We start from the raw sequence: 18,826 nt of genomic DNA, 5'->3' as shown, positions 1-18,826 counted from the left end.
ATCACTAGTTACGAGTACCGAGCATGGTAGTGCCCACTTATCACTAGTTACAAATACATAGCACCCGTGCATGGTAGTGCCTGCTCATCACTAGTTACGAGTACTGAGCACCCGAGCATGGTAGTGCCCGCTCATCACTAGTTACGAGTACCGAGCATGGTAGTGCTCACTCATCACTAGTTACGAGCAGCTGAGCACCCGAGCATGGTAGTGCCCGCTCATCACTAGTTACAAGTACAGAGCACCCGAGCATGGTAGTGCTCACTCATCACTAGTTACGAGTACTGAGCACCTGAGCATGGTAGTGCTCACTCATCACTAGTTACGAGCAGCTGAGCACCCGAGCATGGTAGTGCCCACTCATCACTAGTTACAAATACATAGCAACCGTGCATGGTAGTGCCCGCTCATCACTAGTTATGAGTACCGAGCATGGTAGTGCTCACTCATCACTAGTTACGAGCAGCTGAACACCCGAGCATGGTAGTGCCCACTCATCACTAGTCATGAGTACTTCGTATGGTTATGTGAATGGAGAAAAATATGGTTCTTGGAAGGAGGAAGTAATAAAGTACAAAAATGAAAATATGCTCCCTCAGGGGGGGGGGGGGCTTAGCTTGAGTTCTCGTAACATGTAGACTGTAAAGTGTAATGCAAAATGTAATTCAATTTAATATATTCTATAATTTGTATTCTTTATCCCACAGGGGACGCACCAACTATATAAACTTGGGTTCATTTCTCATCAAACCTGTGCAGAGGATAATGCGTTATCCTCTACTCCTTATGGAGCTTCAAGGAGCGACCCCTGATTCTCACCCAGACAAGACCCCAATAAAGGACGCTGTGCGAGCCGTGAAGGAGATTAATGTCAACATTAATGAATACAAAAGAAGGAAGGATCTAGGTGAGTTGTTTCTGGCTTCTTCCTATGTGGGGTGGGGAATTACGGTCATACAGATGAATGGCTGCCCATGTAATACATACACGGTCACCCCTAATACTTAAGATTGAGAGTGGGATACCAATAATATTTAGACTAGACCTCTCTTGGGTTGGGAATGAGTTATCTAAATTATATGTGAGAGCTTTTATATTTTTCATGTTTCCGTATCACAAAAAAGCGACAACAATTTGTAAACCTTAGATTAGATTAGAATGTAAAAATATTTCACCGGCAAAAGAAAAAATATTTTTTCCGGGGGGGTATTTTGGAAATGATGACAACATTTTTATGATCCACAGTGGTGAAGTACCGGAAAGGAGATGAAGAAAGTCTAATTGACAAGATTTATAAACTGAATATCCACTCCATCATCAAAAAATCCAACCGTGTGAGCAGCCACCTGAAGCATCTCACCGGACTCGCCCCGCAGGTATCGAAACTCGTTCGGCCACTGTTGAATATTTTACACATGATTCATTTTGTGAAAGGGGTTGTCTGAGATTTTGCAGAGTAGTTGTCACTCTTCTCCATAAGTTACACTTGCTAACAAAATGATTCAATCCATATAGCAAATTTGATATTGTTAGCAAACTTTCTGCTTTGTGCAATAAACCAATTAAACAAGAATATAGCTCAACACAACTAATAGAAAAGAGATTTCATTACAAATACTACTGTTAGGCGGGCTTTACACGTTGCGACATCGCTAGCGTCGGCTAGCAATGTCGAGCGCGATAGCACCCGCCCCCATCGCACATGCGATATGTGGTGATAGCTGCCGTAGCGAACATGATCGCTACGGCAGCTTCACACGCACATACTTTGTTGGCGACGTCGCGGTGACTGCTGAACAATCCCTCCCTCAAGGGGGAGGTGCGTTCGGCGTCACCGCGACGTCACTAAGTGGCCGGCCAATAGAAGCGGAGGGGTGGACATGAGCGGGACATAACATCCCGCCCACCTCCTTGCTTCCTCATTGCCGGCGGGACGCAGGTAAGGAGATGTTTGTCGTTCCTGCGGTGTCACACATAGCGATGTGTGCTGCTGCAGGAACGACAAACAACATCGTACCTGCAGCAGTAACGACATTATGGAATGCAGTGACGTGTCACCGATCACCGATTTTTGCCGTTTCTGCGATTGGTGATCGTCGCTCCTAGGGTTTACACGCTGCGATGTCGGTAACGGCGCCGGATGTGCGTCACTAACGACGTGACCCCGACGATATATCGTTACCGATGTCGCAACGTGTAAAGCCCGCCTTACTTTTTATTGCACTTTCATGATTAGTCACCACTCTATGACAAGCATCTTTGGTACTTGGTATTGCCCATCTGGCTGATATGACCTGCTCCAAACGTGATGCATATTCGGCACCAGATTCCCAGGAATCTTAGCCTATTCCTCATGGACCATGGCCTTCAGGTCACTAATACTCTTTGGTTATCAAGAAAGTAAAGGATACGATGGAGAAAATGTCATGATTTCTGTGAGGAAGCTGAAGCTTGTGCATCATTGGACCTTCCAATGGGTCAATGATCCAAAGCACCTCACAGTCCACCAAGGCTTGGTTTCAGGAGACCTCTTAGAAGAAGGTCATCGTATTCGCCTGTACACAGCCCCTTAGAAAACCCTTGATGAACAAATATTTAAATTAAATTAGTAAACTTTAGGCAATTGCCAATGAGTAATGCTGGTGTCTGGCTATGTATCACGTTTGCAGCGGGTCATAACAACCAAAGGGTGCTGTACTAAGTACCGTGTTTTTCCAAAAATAAGAATCTGTCTTATGCTTCTTTTGTGCCCCTCCAAAAGCACTTGGGCTTATTTTTAGAGTAGGTCTTATTCTTGGAGAAACGTGGTTGGGGGTAAGTGTACCCCTCCCCCTACAAAAAACAAAAACGGACCGCCCCTTCCCAGGAGATTTATACTTAACAGATCCCGGATATCTGCGTGGCTCCCATGTCCTCCCTGTGATTTCAGTCTGGTCCTCCTCTGCTGCTGATTGACACACACAGACACATCAGATCGCACACACTCCCTAATCACTCACCACATCCAGCGGTACAGAATGCCTCCGGCTGCAGGGAAAGGTGGGAGGAAGTTATGCATCACATGTCCTGTAAGCACTCCATTGGCAGCTGCAGGTCCATGCCCTCCACCATATTGCATCTCAGGAAATCGGTATCGCTGGATGTGGTGAGTGTGTGTGTGTGCGATCTGATGTGTGCAGGCGTGCGATCCACTGAAGGGCCTCCTGCTCCGCGTCTGGTGAGTGTGATTGCGGGGTGTCCGCTGTCTATAATGATGTGACCTGTAGTATCTTTAACTTTTTTAGCTGCATGGACACTTCATTATTGAACCGTGACTAGGGCTTATTTTTGGGGGAGGGCTTATATTTGGAAAAACACGGTACTAATGACACCTGCTAAAAAGGGGTGAGTAGTTCTGATACTGCAATAGTCAGTAAAAGTGGCATTTTGGCCTCAATTTGCAGAAACCACTTGTTACGTTTTTGGTATGTTGAGCTATTTACATTTTTCTTATTTCATTGGTTTATTGAAAATGACAAAGTTTAGATATGTTTCTAATAAATGTAAGTTTCAATGAGTGAAAAATGTTAATTGTGCCGGTCTATCAACAGATCAAAGACGAAGTGTTTGAGGAGACGGAGAAGAACTTCAGGATGCAGGAGCGGCTGATCAAGTCCTTCATCCGCGACCTCTCTGTGTATCTGCAGCACATCAGGGTGAGGCGTTAATAGCGAGGCGGTGAATCTGAACCCGATGATATGTGGAGCGCTCTCCGTTCATCTATTCTAGGGTTAATAAGTAATATTTCAGTCCATGTTTTCTTTGTCCCTTCCCTCGGAAGGTTCACGTTTTACACTTTGAACTTGTAAACAGTCAGAGGCATCTGAAATAATAAATCAATACATTTCTCTTTTCTGGACTTTGGAGTCTAGAAACAAAGATTCACTCCTATGAGATGAGGATATAGGAACGTCCCTCCTAAAACTTATTATAAACATTCTCAGTGATTTAAATAGATACTGTGCAATATAAAATATGGAGAAAAGTATAGCGCCCCCTACACGTTCTACCTAAAGGAGATTTTATACCCACCCCCAATTGTAAATCCATAGACACAGTAGATATAACAGCCTCCATTCTTCTGGAAAGACTTTCTACAAGATTTTGGAGGTTTTTCGAGGGGATTTTTTGTTCATTCATCCGGAAGAGCATATATGAGGTCAGACACTTATATTGTGATCCTAATCTCCTTTCTAGTTGTTCGAAAGGTGTTTGATGGGGCTAATATCCGTGCTCTGTGCGGCCGGGCATGTTTTTCTTACCGAACTCCACCCAACCCTGTTTTTATGGACTTTGTCAACTGCTCCCACAAAAAAGTAACAGTTGTCCAAAATTTATTTTATTCTGAAGCTTTAAGATTTCTATTCACTAGGACTAAGGGACTGAAGCCGACACTTGAAAAATAAATGCATAGTATTATCCTCCACCATCAAAACTGTACAGCGGGCACAATGCACTCTGGGAGTAACCTTCTCCATTCACCAAACCCAGACCTCCTCCATCAGACAAAGATGGAGCATTGTGATCCGTCCTTGCACAGAACATGTCTCCTCCAGAAATCAATGGTGGTGGCTTTACACCGCTCCATCCGACGCTATGCATTGTGCTTGGTGATGTACGGCTGCTGCAGCTGCTTGGTGATGTCAGGCTCGGCATTGTGCTTGGTGATGTATGGCTGCTGCAGCTGCTCGGCATTTTGCTTGGTGACGTACGACTACTGCAGCTGCTCAGCATTGTACTTGGTGATGTAAGGTTGCTGTAGTTGCTTGGCATTGTGCTTGGTGATGTACGGCTCGGCATTGTGCTTGGTGATGTACGGCTCGGCATTGTGCTTGGCGATGTATGGCTCAGCATTGTGCTTGGTGATGTACAGCTCGGCATTGTGCTTGGTGATGTACAGCTCGGCATTGTGCTTGGTGATGTACGGCTCGGCATTGTGCTTGGTGATGTACAGCTCGGCATTGTGCTTGGTGATGTACGGCTCGGCATTGTGCTTGGTGATGTGCGGCTCGGCACTGTGCTTGGTGATGTATGGCTCAGCATTGTGCTTGGTGATGTGCGGCTCAGCATTGTGCTTGGTGATGTACGGCTCGGCATTGTGCTTGGTGATGTACGGCTCGGCATTGTGCTTGGTGATGTACGGCTCGGCATTGTGCTTGGTGATGTACGGCTCGGCATTGTGCTTGGTGATGTACGGCTCGGCATTGTGCTTGGTGATGTACGGCTCGGCATTGTGCTTGGTGATGTACGGCTCGGCATTGTGCTTGGTGATGTACGGCTCGGCATTGTGCTTGGTGATGTACGGCTCGGCATTGTGCTTGGTGATGTATGGCTCAGCATTGTGCTTGGTGATGTACGGCTCGGCATTGTGCTTGGTGATGTACGGCTCGGCATTGTGCTTGGTGATGTACGGCTCGGCATTGTGCTTGGTGATGTGCGGCTCAGCATTGTGCTTGGTGATGTACGGCTGCATGAAGTTCTCGGTGGGGGCACAGTGTTTGTGCTCATATTAATACCAGAGCAGCTTATGCTACACATGACCAGTGACCTGGTTTGGTGCTGTTTTTGGATGAAACCAATCATATTTTTGTAAGCAAATTCAAGTGAATTCATCTAACAGGACCGTGTGACATAAGTGATATGTGCACCACAAATAGCATTTTTAATAAAGTAATAAAAATGTGCCAAATTTTAAGATTTTTTTTTCGAAAACTTTGAGGCAAGTGCCAAACTTAATTAGCAACTTTTGAAGCAAGATGTGTAACTATGAAAGTCACTGAGATCCGTACAGCCATCTATTACTCTCTGACCATCTAGTAAAAATGTGGAGGTGAAGACAAAAAAAAACCAGGGCAGAGTAAACTGACATTCAATGAAAGAAAATCTGTACTTGTCTATATTAACCAATCACAGAACAGCTTGTATTTTACCAGAGCAGCTTAAGCAATGAAAGCTGAGCTCTGATTGGTTGCTATGGGTAACAAGGAAAATATATGAAATATATGAGGCCTACGGTGTTCTGCTCTGGCCTTCATTGTAAGGGACATTTCTAAGCTGTTGTTTTGTCTTATGTTTTCTAGGAATCGGCCTGTGTGAAAGTCCTGGCCGCCATGAGCATGTGGGATGTATACACGGACAAAGGCACCAGCGACCTGGAGAAGTTTCAGAAGGCTCATCGCCACATCAGCGAGAAACTCTTCACAGACTTCGTGAGTAGTCGACCTAACAATCTCTTGTCCTGTTGATAAGTGTGTGTGTGTGTGTGTGTGTGTGTGTGTGTGTGTGTGTGTGTGTGTGTGTGTGTGTGTATTATTCCTTTAATCCGGCATTAATAGGGCTCAGAGATGTTGGATTATCCAACAATCGGTATTATTAATTGATAGTCTATCACATAGGAATTACAAGCTGAACTATCACTTTTTGGATTATCAAATGCCAGATTAAAGGAATTTTATGGTTTTTAAATAAATTAAATGGCAGCCACCCGAGACTTGATATGGAAATAAAGCATTATAATGTGTTTAGAAAAATGTTGCCTTTGTGATTTGGACTCCAGCTCAGCAGTACCTATATTGATCAACTGTTAGATATGGGGAATCGAGATGAGCAAACATTTCGTGTCAGGTTTGGTCAAAGTGGCTAAAAAAAAAAATTATATTTTTAAGATTGATTCATCTTTATTGCAAAAGAACGTGAAAATACGGTTATTCTACCCCAAAGTTCCTCTAGACCACAAAATAAGCAGAGGGAAGGGATTAAAAATTAATAAACATTATATAGTCTCCCGTCCTAGGTCCGTCCCTCACCTGTCCCACCACCTCAGCTCCCTTCAGTCTTGGATCTTCTGACCTCCCGTCTTCTGGTCTTCCATCAAAGACCAGGCCACACTCTGCCTCATGGGGCGCGACATAGCTTCTTGCCCACCTTGCCAGACAAAAGACCAGAACCTTACCGTAACATGCAAAGACCTGAGGGTGGAAGCTGCGCAGACCCCGAGGGTGGAAGCTGCGCAGACCCCGAGGGTGGAAGCTGCGCAGACCCCGAGGGTGGAAGCTGCGCAGACCCAAGGCCCGGGCAGGGAAGCTGCTGTGGCAGGATAAGTGAATAGTGGGTCTAAGAGAGGTGAGTATGGTGGCTGTTATTTTTCTAGATTTGTTCAAATCTAATTTTTTTTATTTTTTTTTTTTAAGGCAAATTTAAATATTTTGGGAAACTTATGACAAATTTAGAGTTGTCATGAGTACAGGTGAGCGAATACATTTGCAGGCGCCTTGTACAGTTGCAAGTAAGTAGGGTGATTCTTGGGGATCATGTCCAAAACCGCTGACTACAGGCCTGATCTTTTGAACCAAAGTCTTACGAATTGTCCCTCATTCTTAACTGGGACATACTGTATGCGTATATATGTACGTATGTATGTGTGTGTGTGTGTGTGTGTGTGTGTGTATATATATATATATATATATAATATATTTATATATTTATATATATATATATATTTATGTGTGTGTGTATATATAATATATATATATATATATATATATATATATATATATATATATATATATATATATATATTTATTTACATGAAATATGTAGTACTAAGAGTTCACTGCTGCTGTGAACCCCAAGAGGTCATCTGTGAGCAAGTCTTAGTTTTCCTGCAGCGCCTCCGCAGGACAAATGAGGCATTACATAATTATTAAAACAAATAGACTTTCCACTGTATGTAACACAGGTACTTTCTTTTTTTTTCCCCATAGAAAGAAAGAACGGAGAAGTTGGTGATCTCGCCGTTGAATCAGCTCCTTACGATGTTTGCTGGACCGCACAAACTGGTGCAAAAACGCTTCGACAAACTCCTGGATTATCACAACTGCACAGAGCGAGCGGAGAAGCTGAAGGACAAGAAGACTCTGGATGAGCTGCAGTCGGCCAGAAACAACTATGAAGCCCTTAACGCTCAGCTTCTGGATGAGCTGCCCAAATTTCACAATTACGCCAAGGAGTTATTTGCCAGCTGTGTCCGGGGCTATGCTAATGCCCATTGTGACTTTGTCAAACTCGCCCTGGAGGAACTAAAACCTCTTCTATCAGTAAGTCTCATCACCTTGTGGGCTGACGATACCCCTGCCCCTATATTATCCCTGTATTGTGGGATAAATGTGACAAACCTGTCTTCTATAAATCACTGGGCAGTAGCCACCAATCTATGATCCATTGGCTCTTGGTCTGATTAGACATGAGCGATTTTAATTTTATGTATTGACTCATATTTGCTTATTTTTAGCTGTTGGGGATTGGAGGACGAGAGGGGAACCTCATAGCATTATTCCAAGAGGAGCACGGAAAGGCCCTACAGCAGCTCCAGGTCTTCACATTCTTCCCCGAGAACCCTCCCCCGGCCAAGAAGCCTTTTGAGAGGAAAACTATTGAGCGTCAGTCCGCTAGAAAGACAGTACCGAGTCCGGTGAGTGATGTGCGGCTGCAGCACGCATGCAATTTATTTTGCTGTTTCACCTTCTTTGTCTTTAGGGACTGTCCTGTTTTCTAAAATTAGTCCTTTACCTCCCCAGGCCAAATACATCCCGCAGCTGGATGAACATCGGACGCTCTTACTTGCTAGATACCCACCTGAAAAACTCTACCAGGCTGAGCGCAACTTCAACGCTGCCCAGGACCTGGACGTTTGTGTGCAGGAAGGAGATCTGGTTGGCGTAATTAAACAGCAGGACCCAATGGGTAGTCAAAATCGCTGGTTGGTAGACAATGGAGGTAAGATGGGCAGGTTTATTTTATCTATTTACTATATAAATATGAGCAGGGACATTACTCTTTTAGTAATTGTTGAGGGGTCCTAGCTCACAAACCCACTGGAGAACCTACATGCTTATATTTCTCTCTGAAAAGGTCAGAGACCGGTTAAGGTTGACGTACACTTTACAATCTAACTACACCTTCAATTTAACATATGTCAAAAGTTTTAAAACGAGGGACCAGCTAATGAATGCCCACCACTGGTCTTCAAAACAAAGGGGCAAAAGCACTCAGTCGAGGGCGGCTTCTCGTCGGAGGGGCGGCTTCTCGTCGGAGGGGCGGCTTCTCGTCGGAGGGGCGGCTTCTCGTCGGAGGGGCGGCTTCTCCTCTTAACTTGAATCTGGACTCATCAGTCTCCAAGAGGGTCAATACTTGAATAAATGAGTCTGCACCGTTGTTTTAGAAATCATGTAGGATAGGGGAAGGGATCTCAACTTTGAGACCCTCACTGATCAAAATTTTAACATGTCTCAAAGTGCAGTTGCTCATTAATGATGGACAGAATAGGGTTAGTGGATGACACTATTTTATTTTTAGATCTGTGCTGATCTGGTCAGAAAAGATAGCTGAAAGAGGAACCTGCTATAAACCTGACCTATACACATATTTCTGCTTTTCTTGGTATGATAGGATTGTAGTAAACCTCTTAGGGCATTCCCATTTTTCCAACAGGTGGGCTTGCCAAAGATGAATAGACACTACCAACTAAATAACATCTGCCAGGGGCATTAGTAGAAAATGCTTTAGAAAAAGAAGGAAAAGAGTAGGTTAATTGGGTGGTGGGCTTCTAGATCCCCAAGGTTGTGAAAGCCTCAGATCCAGTCCCCCTTGTGTCCACTCTGCCGTTAAGGAACCTTATTGGCATAGTTCTCCAGGTTAGATATGTTAATCAAACTACAAAAATGACCTTGTTTGGCCGGGCCTCCATCGCGTGCTGGTGGTCCCCGGTGATTTTTGTTTCCAGTCCTTAGATTTTCATATTTTGATTTGGTGATATTTTTATAGATTGTGGTCCCCATGGAGACCTCCATTTTCATGTTGGCCGGTTGTCTTCCGTGGAGGCTCATGAAAATCTTACTCTTGTTTGGTCACTAATGAATATTGGAATTTGCGGTAGTTGCCCTTAATATTACCTTGTGTTATTTCCTTCCACAGTGACGAAGGGTTTTGTATACAGCTCTTTCTTGAAGCCATACAATACCCGGCACAGCCATTCAGACGCGTCTATCGCTAGTCAGTCCTCCAACGAGTCCGGCTACGGCGGCTCCTCTCCCAATTTCTCAAGACAGAACAGCAACAGCACTTTAACCATCAACGCAACTGTTGGCTCAGTGAGTTTCACCACCGCTGCCACCACAAAGTCTCCAACGGAGTCATCCAGCGGTCACCAGGACGCCAACGTTACTTCCAAATCTAGTTTTTCTGCCGAAGGAGCTTCAAAAAGATCTAGTGAAACAGACTCCGCTCCATTACCACGGATTATGGAAAAAGAGAACACAATCACACCAGACTGTGCCGAGCAAAGTGACTCTAATCGAAGGGGGAGCAAAACCGAGAACGGAAGTGTCTCAACATTACAGAACAACGGAGACAAAGGGTTAAACGCTGCTAATCGCAAAATGCATAAAAGAAAGACTCCTTCACCCGTAGGAAGCGACTTGGAACCAGAGGGGTGTGATCTAGAAGGGAACCAGGTGAGACTCTATCGTTTAGACAATTGCCTTACTTAGATTTAGATGGAATTGGTTTATTTCCATCTGCATTTCATATATTATATACAGTATACACATACATAATGTGCACATGGTACACAAACTGCATGAGACACATAATTACTGGGCACACAGCACAAACCTAGAAATGATATGTAACAGGAAGAGATACACTGACGAGCAAAAGGGTAACAATGTTTTGAGCTTTTGACTTCCAGGCTCCATATCTCATCATCCACTACAGCTTTGAGCGTGAGACAGCTTTCATTTTATAGGCAAGCATCTTGGCTATCGCATATATAAAATTGACTTTCAACTATTTAATATATGATTAGTTATGCAGATTCTTGTCATGTCACTGCATTGTTACCGTTTTGCTCTTTTTACAAATTACAACCTGTTCTCACATTCCCTAATAGCTCAGCGTGTTATTAGGTTGATTCCCAATCAAAAGGTCACTGGTTTAAACAGAGGAGCAGCCATGAAGATTTCCCAAGAAAAGAGAGACTGCATCATCCACCTCATCGATAGTGGTCTCTCGGCCAAGGATATTGCCAAATTTCATCATGTGAGGCCATGACAGGTGGAAGAATAAGAACGAAGTCCGTCCATTCATTCAGAAGCCAAGAGGTGACATCCAGGTAAAATATCGGAGTCATCAAATCTCTCATCACAAGGTCTATCATTTCCGGAGCGACAAACCCGGCAGTGGAGCATTAACAAAAGAAAAAAATGGAACCAGCACTCACCGATATTTGCTGTGTAGTACTCAGGTTTATTTCATGGTCGGAGGGTACATGCTTCGGCGTTACAGGGAGGGAATGAGGATGGTCAGCACAAAAAGACAACGGCCGTTTCGCCCCTGTGGGTGGGGCTTCGACGGGTGTAAGACCCGGCAAAGCCCCACCCACAGGGGCGAAACGGCCGTTGTCTTTTTGTGCTGACCATCCTCAATCCCTCCCTGTAACGCCGAAGCATGTACCCTCCGACCATGAAATAAACCTGAGTACTACACAGCAAATATCGGTGAGTGCTGGTTCCATTTTTTTCTTTTGTTAATGCTTCATGCTCTGATGCTTTTGGAATAAGCACCCCGTAGCTGTACTCTACACAGTCCGTCCTGGAAGCTTTCATTTGCTACTGCAGAGATCAATAGCACCGCGTGGGCCTCCTGCAATTAGCCGCTGGTTGTTTGTTCTGGATAGTCCTCAGTGGAAGTAGTGCCCCGCTTATCTCCCTATTGAATTACTAAAACCCGGCAGTGGAGGCTGCTCGTAAGCTCCATAATAGTGAGGTCACAGATGGCCACGGAAGCATCGAGCGACGTACGTTACACAAGTCTGGAATGGTGGCAGGAGAAAAGGTGAAGAAGCCTCAACTTCATCATAAGAAGCGTCGGCTCAAGTTTGCAAACGAAAGTACAAAAAGTGGAAAGAAGAAGATTGGAAACGGGCGATTTGGAGCAATGCGATGAAAGTCAATAGACTGCTCTGATGGGTGCACATGGGTCAGAAAGAAACAAGGGAAAAGGAACGAACAGATCGAGAAATTGAAGGAACTGTCAAGGTGGCTTTACAAAAATACTAACAAAATAAGTTAAAATTTAGATTTTTAGGAGCAAAACATGACAAGAATCTGCATAACTAATGATATGCTAAATAGCTGTATGTAAAATTTATGTATGAGATAGCCAAGATGATTGTCTATAAAATGAAGGTCGTCTCACGCTCACAGCTATAGTGGATGGAGAGATATGGAGCCTGAAAGTCAAAGATTCAAAACATTGTTACCCTTTTGCTCCTCAGTATAAGTAATATCTGTACGGAGCTGCTAATCTCCATATACTTGCCCTTTCTGACATCAGAATCCCTGACTATTGACAGCAGGCTAATATTCTGATCTCTTGCACTTGGTTCCTGGGTGTAAAACAGACACTTGGCAGTACAATCTGTCCTGCAAAACTGGACTTTGCACCAACACAAAACCACTACCAGATGGCACTTTTCACACAGTAACTTCCAGCTTTATTAGTTCCTGTATTCTGCCAATTGGTTATTGGCTATAGGATTACAAAACAAAGCACTGTTTGAATTCCGAAATAGCGCCACTCCTTTTCACAGGCCATGTCTGGCATTGCAGCTTTGTGCCACTTGGCAATAGCAGACGCGGGTCAGTAGAAAAGAGTGAAGTTTCTGGATAACAAAAAACAAAATTTAATATCAAAGCTGGAGTAAAAGAGCTAACACAATTCTTCTCTATTTGTCGTTCTAGGTGTATTACGTAGTTTATTCATTTAAAGCGCGCTCTCCAAATGAACTGTCCGTCACGGCCAATCAGAGACTCAAGATCCTGGAATTTCGAGATATGAATGGAAACAGTGAGTGGTGGTTGGCCGAGGTAGAAGGACGGCGGGGCTACGTCCCATCCAACTACATTCGGAAGACGGAGTACACGTGAGGTTGATCGTCCTCAGCGGCCAGAACCGGGAATCCTCCTCCAAACATTAGGACAGAATCTGTGCCTTTTTCTGAGATGACTTTTTTTTAATTTTATTTTTGCTGCTGAAATCATTTGAACACTTATTTACAGAGAATGCGGTTTTATACAATAGGACGAGAGCGTCCATGCAAAGAGGAAGAGTGTGCAGGCACTTGTGTGGCCTTTGGCTGGTGCATTGCACCAACGCAGTCGGCAGAGATATTAAATATGGGCCGCTAAATTTGGAGTTGTCCGGGCAATGATTGGTGATATACTAGGTGTATTCAACATGCTAAGGTTGTGCTGGGCTCTGTAGTGGCGTGACTATAGCGAGTGCATGGGATACAGTTATATCCAGTAGTGATGAGTGAGTATTACCATGCTCAGGTGCTCGTAACTAGTGATGAGCGGGCACTACCATGCTCGGGTGCTCAGTACTCGTAACTAGTGATGAATGGGCACTACCATGCTCGAGTGCTCTGTACTCATAACTAGTGATGAGCGGGCACTACCATGCTCGGGTGCTTGGTAATCGTAACTAGTGATGAGCGAGTACTACCATGCTCGGGTGCTTGGTAATCGTAACTAGTGATGAGTGAGCACTACCATGCTCGGATTCTCTGTACTCTTAACTAGTGATGAGTGAGCACTACCATGCTCGGATTCTCTGTACTCTTAACTAGTGATGAGCGGGCACTACCATGCTCGGGTGCTCAGTACTCATAACTAGTGATGAGCGGGCACTACCATGCTCGGGTGCTCAGTACTCGTAACTAGTGATGAGCGGGCACTACCATGCTCGGGTGCTCAGTACTCGTAACTAGTGATGAGCAGGCACTACCATGCTCGGGTGCTTGGTAATCGTAACTAGTGATGAGTGAGCACTACCATGCTCGGATTCTCTGTACTCTTAACTAGTGATGAGTGAGCACTACCATGCTCGGATTCTCTGTACTCTTAACTAGTGATGAGTGAGCACTACCATGCTCGGATTCTCTGTACTCATAACTAGTGATGAGCGGGCACTACCATGCTCAGGTGCTCAGTACTCATAACTAGTGATGAGCGGGCACTACCATGCTCGGGTGCTCAGTACTCGTAACTAGTGATGAGCAGGCACTACCATGCTCGGATTCTCTGTACTCGTAACTAGAGATGAGCGAGCACTACCATGTTCAATACTTGTAACGAGCAGGTTGGGTGTTCCGATAGGCGTACCTCGAGCACACGAATATAACGAAAGTCAATGGGGAACTTGAGCATTTTTTTGGAAGATTTCCTGGAAATATCCTTGAAGTCCCCATTGACTGCCAATATATTCGGATAATGGAGTTGCATCCACCCAAGCATCCAACTGCTCTTAATGATTTCCAAGCACCCGAGCATGGTAGTGCTTGCTCATCACTAAACACCAGTTGATACTGATGAGGTGACTGGGGGGGGGGGGGTAGGACGATCTTTACAGATTTAGATACACCTTTGTGATCACCCAACTTTAGAGCTTCCATAGATATTAAGGAGATTGTCCGAAATGAGCAAACCACTGCTGATATCATCCAAAAACAGCACCACTCAGGCCATTGTGTTGTGCCTGATATTGCAGCTTAGCTCCGTTAAAGTGAATAGGACCGAACTGCAATACCAGAGACAACCTGCAGACAGGTGTGGCGCTGTTTTTCTAATCCCGGACAACCCATTTCAATATGGACAACCCAAACGTCAGAATTTAAGTAATAAAGGGCTGTGTTTCACTTATGGGTGCCAATATAAGACTTCTATCTGACCATCGCATTGCAAAAGTATCCGGAGCCATCCACTCTCCGTATAGAGGAACAGTGAAGCAAGACACGAATGCTCTTATGAGGAGCTGCATTATTTTCCATAGTAAGACAGTTTGCTGTGCTCTGATTGGTCGCTGGATACGCACGCTATGGTGTCGGCAGCCAACGTTGGTACTCCTTTAGTGGGAGTCATGGCACTTTTTGATTTCTTAATTTTTATTTTAAATGGACATATTTAAAAATCTCTGCTCTTAATTTGTCAATAAAACGGTGACTTTTCAGGAAACACCGGCCAGATACTAGGGACCTTCTCTCCAGAGTGTGGTGCTGATTGCAGTTTGCAAAGCAGTATTACTATGGCAGTTTTGGGAATATATATATAATTTTTATTATTATTTTATTTTTTTTATTTTTTGAAGAGAGAGAGTCTTAAGGCTAAATGCAAGGAACCACAAATGAAGGGGCTATAACTGACATGTAAAACATGGCTGCTTTCTTCTCCAAACACGCCAGTCTATAGGTTGTGTCTGATATTGCCGCTCTGCTTCATTTTTAGACGTAATTTGTGGACAGGTTTGTGAAAGAAAGCGGAAAAAACTTGTATTATTTCCAAACTGTGCACTGAGCAGGGCACGGGCCAAAGACTTAAGAACATAAGTAGCCCCCCAATGGCTTGAATGGAGCAAATGTGCACAATCTTCACCTACATTGTCTATTGGACTGAAGAAGAGCCCTCCACTTTCTCATCAGTCCTATAGACAATGAATGGAGGTTGAGCGTGTGCATCCCTGCTCCATTCAAGACCCTCTGCAGAGTCCCGTTGTAGGGATTGCTGGGGGTCTCCACAGTCGGACCCTCAATGATCAGCTAACTTTTGTGATTTAAAGACATCGCTTATCAAGATTTCAAGATATTAAGGAACTCGATCCCAGCACTCCGCCAATCTCCGGCCTCTTCCATTCCATTGACTGGTCCATAGCAGTACAATATACAATTTCCTATGAAATGACTCTATACTTTGCGTATCGCACAGATCAGACCCTTGTATCATGTAATACGATGAACATTCACATCTGACTACTGAAGGGATATGTAATATCTGCGCTGTATTATTTGTATTATTATTTTTTCTTATTGTATATGTGTTTTTACAGACGTAGCCTTTGCACATTTCCACATAGGCACCTTTTTTAGATTTCTTTTTATTGATACACTTTATATTTAGAACAAATGTTGTACATTATTGATACATTTTGTGTATTTTTTTTTATACTGTTGTGTAACTTTTTTTTTTTTCCCTGGAAGTGAAAGAAGAGACGGATATTGGGGAGGGGGTGGTAATCAGGTGGGGTCTTCCTGCTCCATTTTTAAGGGGCTGTGGTTCAATAAGGAAAATAAAGTTTGATCCTATTGTGCAATGCTATAATGGAACCAATAAACCTCAGATATCTTCATGACGTTATGGTTTCGAGTTTTCTTTTGATCAACTTTTGCTCTATAAAATACTTAATCCAATATTTCATAATCCAGAAGGTTTTAAAAGTTGCTACTGAGATCAGCAAAAACATATTGAGGACCCCGATCCTACGCCCGCATGGGCACTCCTAGGTAGCTGAACCTGCCGGTAAGAACGTCCTTGGCTGGTCATTAGGACTCACATGACGTCATAACGTGCGTTGCAAGAGGACGTTGCAAAAGTCTTATTGTCACATGTACATTTCATAGCGGCTGTGGCAGAGTGAGCACTACCATGCTCGGGTGCTCAGTACTCATAATTATTGATGAGTGGGCACTACCATGCTCGGGTGCTCAGTACTCGTAACTAGTGATGAGCGGGCACTACCATGCTCGGGTGGTCAGTACTCGTAACTAGTGATGAGCGGGCACTACCATGCTCGGGTTCTCTGTACTCGTAACTAGTGATGAGCGAGCACTACCATGCTCAGGTGCTCAGTACTCGTAACTAGTGATGAGCGGGCACTGCCATGCTCAGGTGCTCAGTACTGGTAACTAGTGATGAGCGAGCACTACCATGCTCAGGTGCTCAGTACTGGTAACTAGTGATGAGCGAGCACTACCATGCTCAGGTGCTCAGTACTCGTAACTAGTGATGAGCGGGCACTACCATGCTCAGGTGCTCAGTACTGGTAACCAGTGATGAGCGGGCACTACCATATAAATCCAACCAAACCAAATAAAATCCAAAAACTGCCTATTTGAAGCATAAATCCGACTGGTCTCCCAGAACAGAAGACACTTCTTTATATTTTTATTTTTGTTTATTTTATAAGGCGCCTTTTAAGTCCAGATAAAAGATGAGGCGCCTCCTCATTAAGGTATTTACATTTTTTATTTTTTAGTTTATTATCTTAATTTGGCCGATCACTTTAAGGCCGATTTCACACGTCCGTGTTTAATCAGGTACAAGTCACACGCATGGTTATGGTCATATGTGTGTCACGCGTGTGACATCCGTGTTTGCATGCGTGTGCCAGGTACCAGAGAAAACACAGGTCTGTGAAATAAAGGTTTTCCATATTTCCCTGCTTTCGCCGGCTCTGCTGCCTCCCGCTCCTGACCGCCGCTCATTATATTCATTGGTTATTCACCACATTCAGGACCTGGAAGCTGGAGCAGCGCAGGGACAGCACCGCCGAGGACAGTACCGCGGGCAAGTAGTGTATGTGCAGTGACATCCAGGAGGTTATTGGTGTCCCCAATGAACTATGATGACATCCTGACGACCCCCGCGCTCCAGCTTCATGGGTTCATCAGAGTTCATTGGGAACTGTGATGAGTCCCCGATGCTGTCCCTACGATGCTCCAACTTCCAGGTTCACACTGAATATTCAATGGTATAATGAGCGGGGGTCAGGAGCGGGAGGCAGCAGAGCCGAAGAAACACCGCTGGATACAGGTAAATATAGAAAATATTTTTATTAAAAAGACCCATGTTTTCACAGGTACGTGTCACATTGGTCACATCAGTGTGTGATCCGTGTGACACCAGTGCTGCCGAAGAAAAAATGGACATGTCTGCCAGTGTGCGGGGTCACACTGTCCGTGTGAGTAACCGCATATAACATGGGTACGTTTTCCATCCGTGTTAAAAAGTGATGTCACACGTACCTGAAACAGTGACGTCTGAAACCAGCCTAATGGGTCTGCCTGGCAAAAAATATCCTTTTAAAGCGCACCAATTTACCAGGATTTTCCTATATAACATAAAGCCAGTGCTATACTGGCACCATCAGGCTGATTCTATACATACCTGTAGTTGTCAGCTCGGATGTATAGGTTTTGAAACACAAGGAAGTAAAGTTCATAAAATCAGCAGCTTTTTGAGTGACAGAAGCTGACAATCAGCTGATAGCTGGGGTGGGTATTCATAGTGATTCCTGCCTCCCTGCCTGTTCCTCCATCTGTTATTTATGCTAATTCTATTATAGAATTGTTTTACGAAGTGACTAGAAGGACCTGTGTTGATATACCCATGTGACCAGAAGGGGCGGGGCCTCAGTCAACATAGCTGACACCAAGAAGCAACATTGTTTTTCTGTTGGCCAACAGAAAAATAATGTTGCTTCTTGGTATCATTATGTTGACTGAGGCCCCGCCCCTTTTGGCACATGGGTATGACATCAGCACAGTTCCTTCTAGTCACTTAGTAAAACGCTTCTATAATAGAATTAGCATAAATAACAGATGGGAATGACAGAGGCAGGAATCACTATGAATACCTACCCTAGCTATCAGCTGATCAGCAGCTTTTGTCACTCAAAAAGCTGCTCATTTTACAAACTTTACTTGCTTGTGTTTCAAAACCTATACATCTGAGCTGACCACTACAGGTATGTATAGAATCAGCCTGATGGTGCCAGCATAGCACTGGCTTCAGCTTATATAGGAGAATCCTGGTAAATTGGTGCGGTTTAATTTTATATTTAAAAAATTATATATTATTAACTAAAGAATTTACAACACAAAAAATAAAAGAAC

General features: G+C 44.1%; 1 protein-coding gene across 3 annotated transcripts in view; it reads left to right on the top strand.

Annotated features, from left to right (window-relative positions):
• The window catches only part of DNMBP (dynamin binding protein), a 159,208-nt gene extending 142,924 nt beyond the window's left edge, over positions 1-16,284 (top strand). For all 3 annotated transcript variants that reach the window (XM_075348430.1, XM_075348428.1, XM_075348431.1), the window contains 9 exons: positions 708-907; positions 1,246-1,376; positions 3,591-3,695; positions 6,120-6,248; positions 7,803-8,135; positions 8,330-8,509; positions 8,616-8,814; positions 10,012-10,550; positions 12,840-16,284. In XM_075348430.1, the coding sequence (XP_075204545.1) occupies positions 708-907; positions 1,246-1,376; positions 3,591-3,695; positions 6,120-6,248; positions 7,803-8,135; positions 8,330-8,509; positions 8,616-8,814; positions 10,012-10,550; positions 12,840-13,025 (2,002 nt within the window). In that variant the 3' untranslated portion in view covers positions 13,026-16,284. The remainder of the gene's footprint in view (positions 1-707; positions 908-1,245; positions 1,377-3,590; positions 3,696-6,119; positions 6,249-7,802; positions 8,136-8,329; positions 8,510-8,615; positions 8,815-10,011; positions 10,551-12,839) is intronic.
• Positions 16,285-18,826: the final 2,542 nt, after the last annotated feature.

This window comes from Anomaloglossus baeobatrachus, chromosome 5 (assembly GCF_048569485.1).
Source record: "Anomaloglossus baeobatrachus isolate aAnoBae1 chromosome 5, aAnoBae1.hap1, whole genome shotgun sequence".
Taxonomy (NCBI): Eukaryota; Metazoa; Chordata; class Amphibia; order Anura; family Aromobatidae; genus Anomaloglossus; species Anomaloglossus baeobatrachus.
Note: the sequence above shows the minus strand (reverse complement) of the source record. Positions and strands in the feature narration are given on the sequence as shown.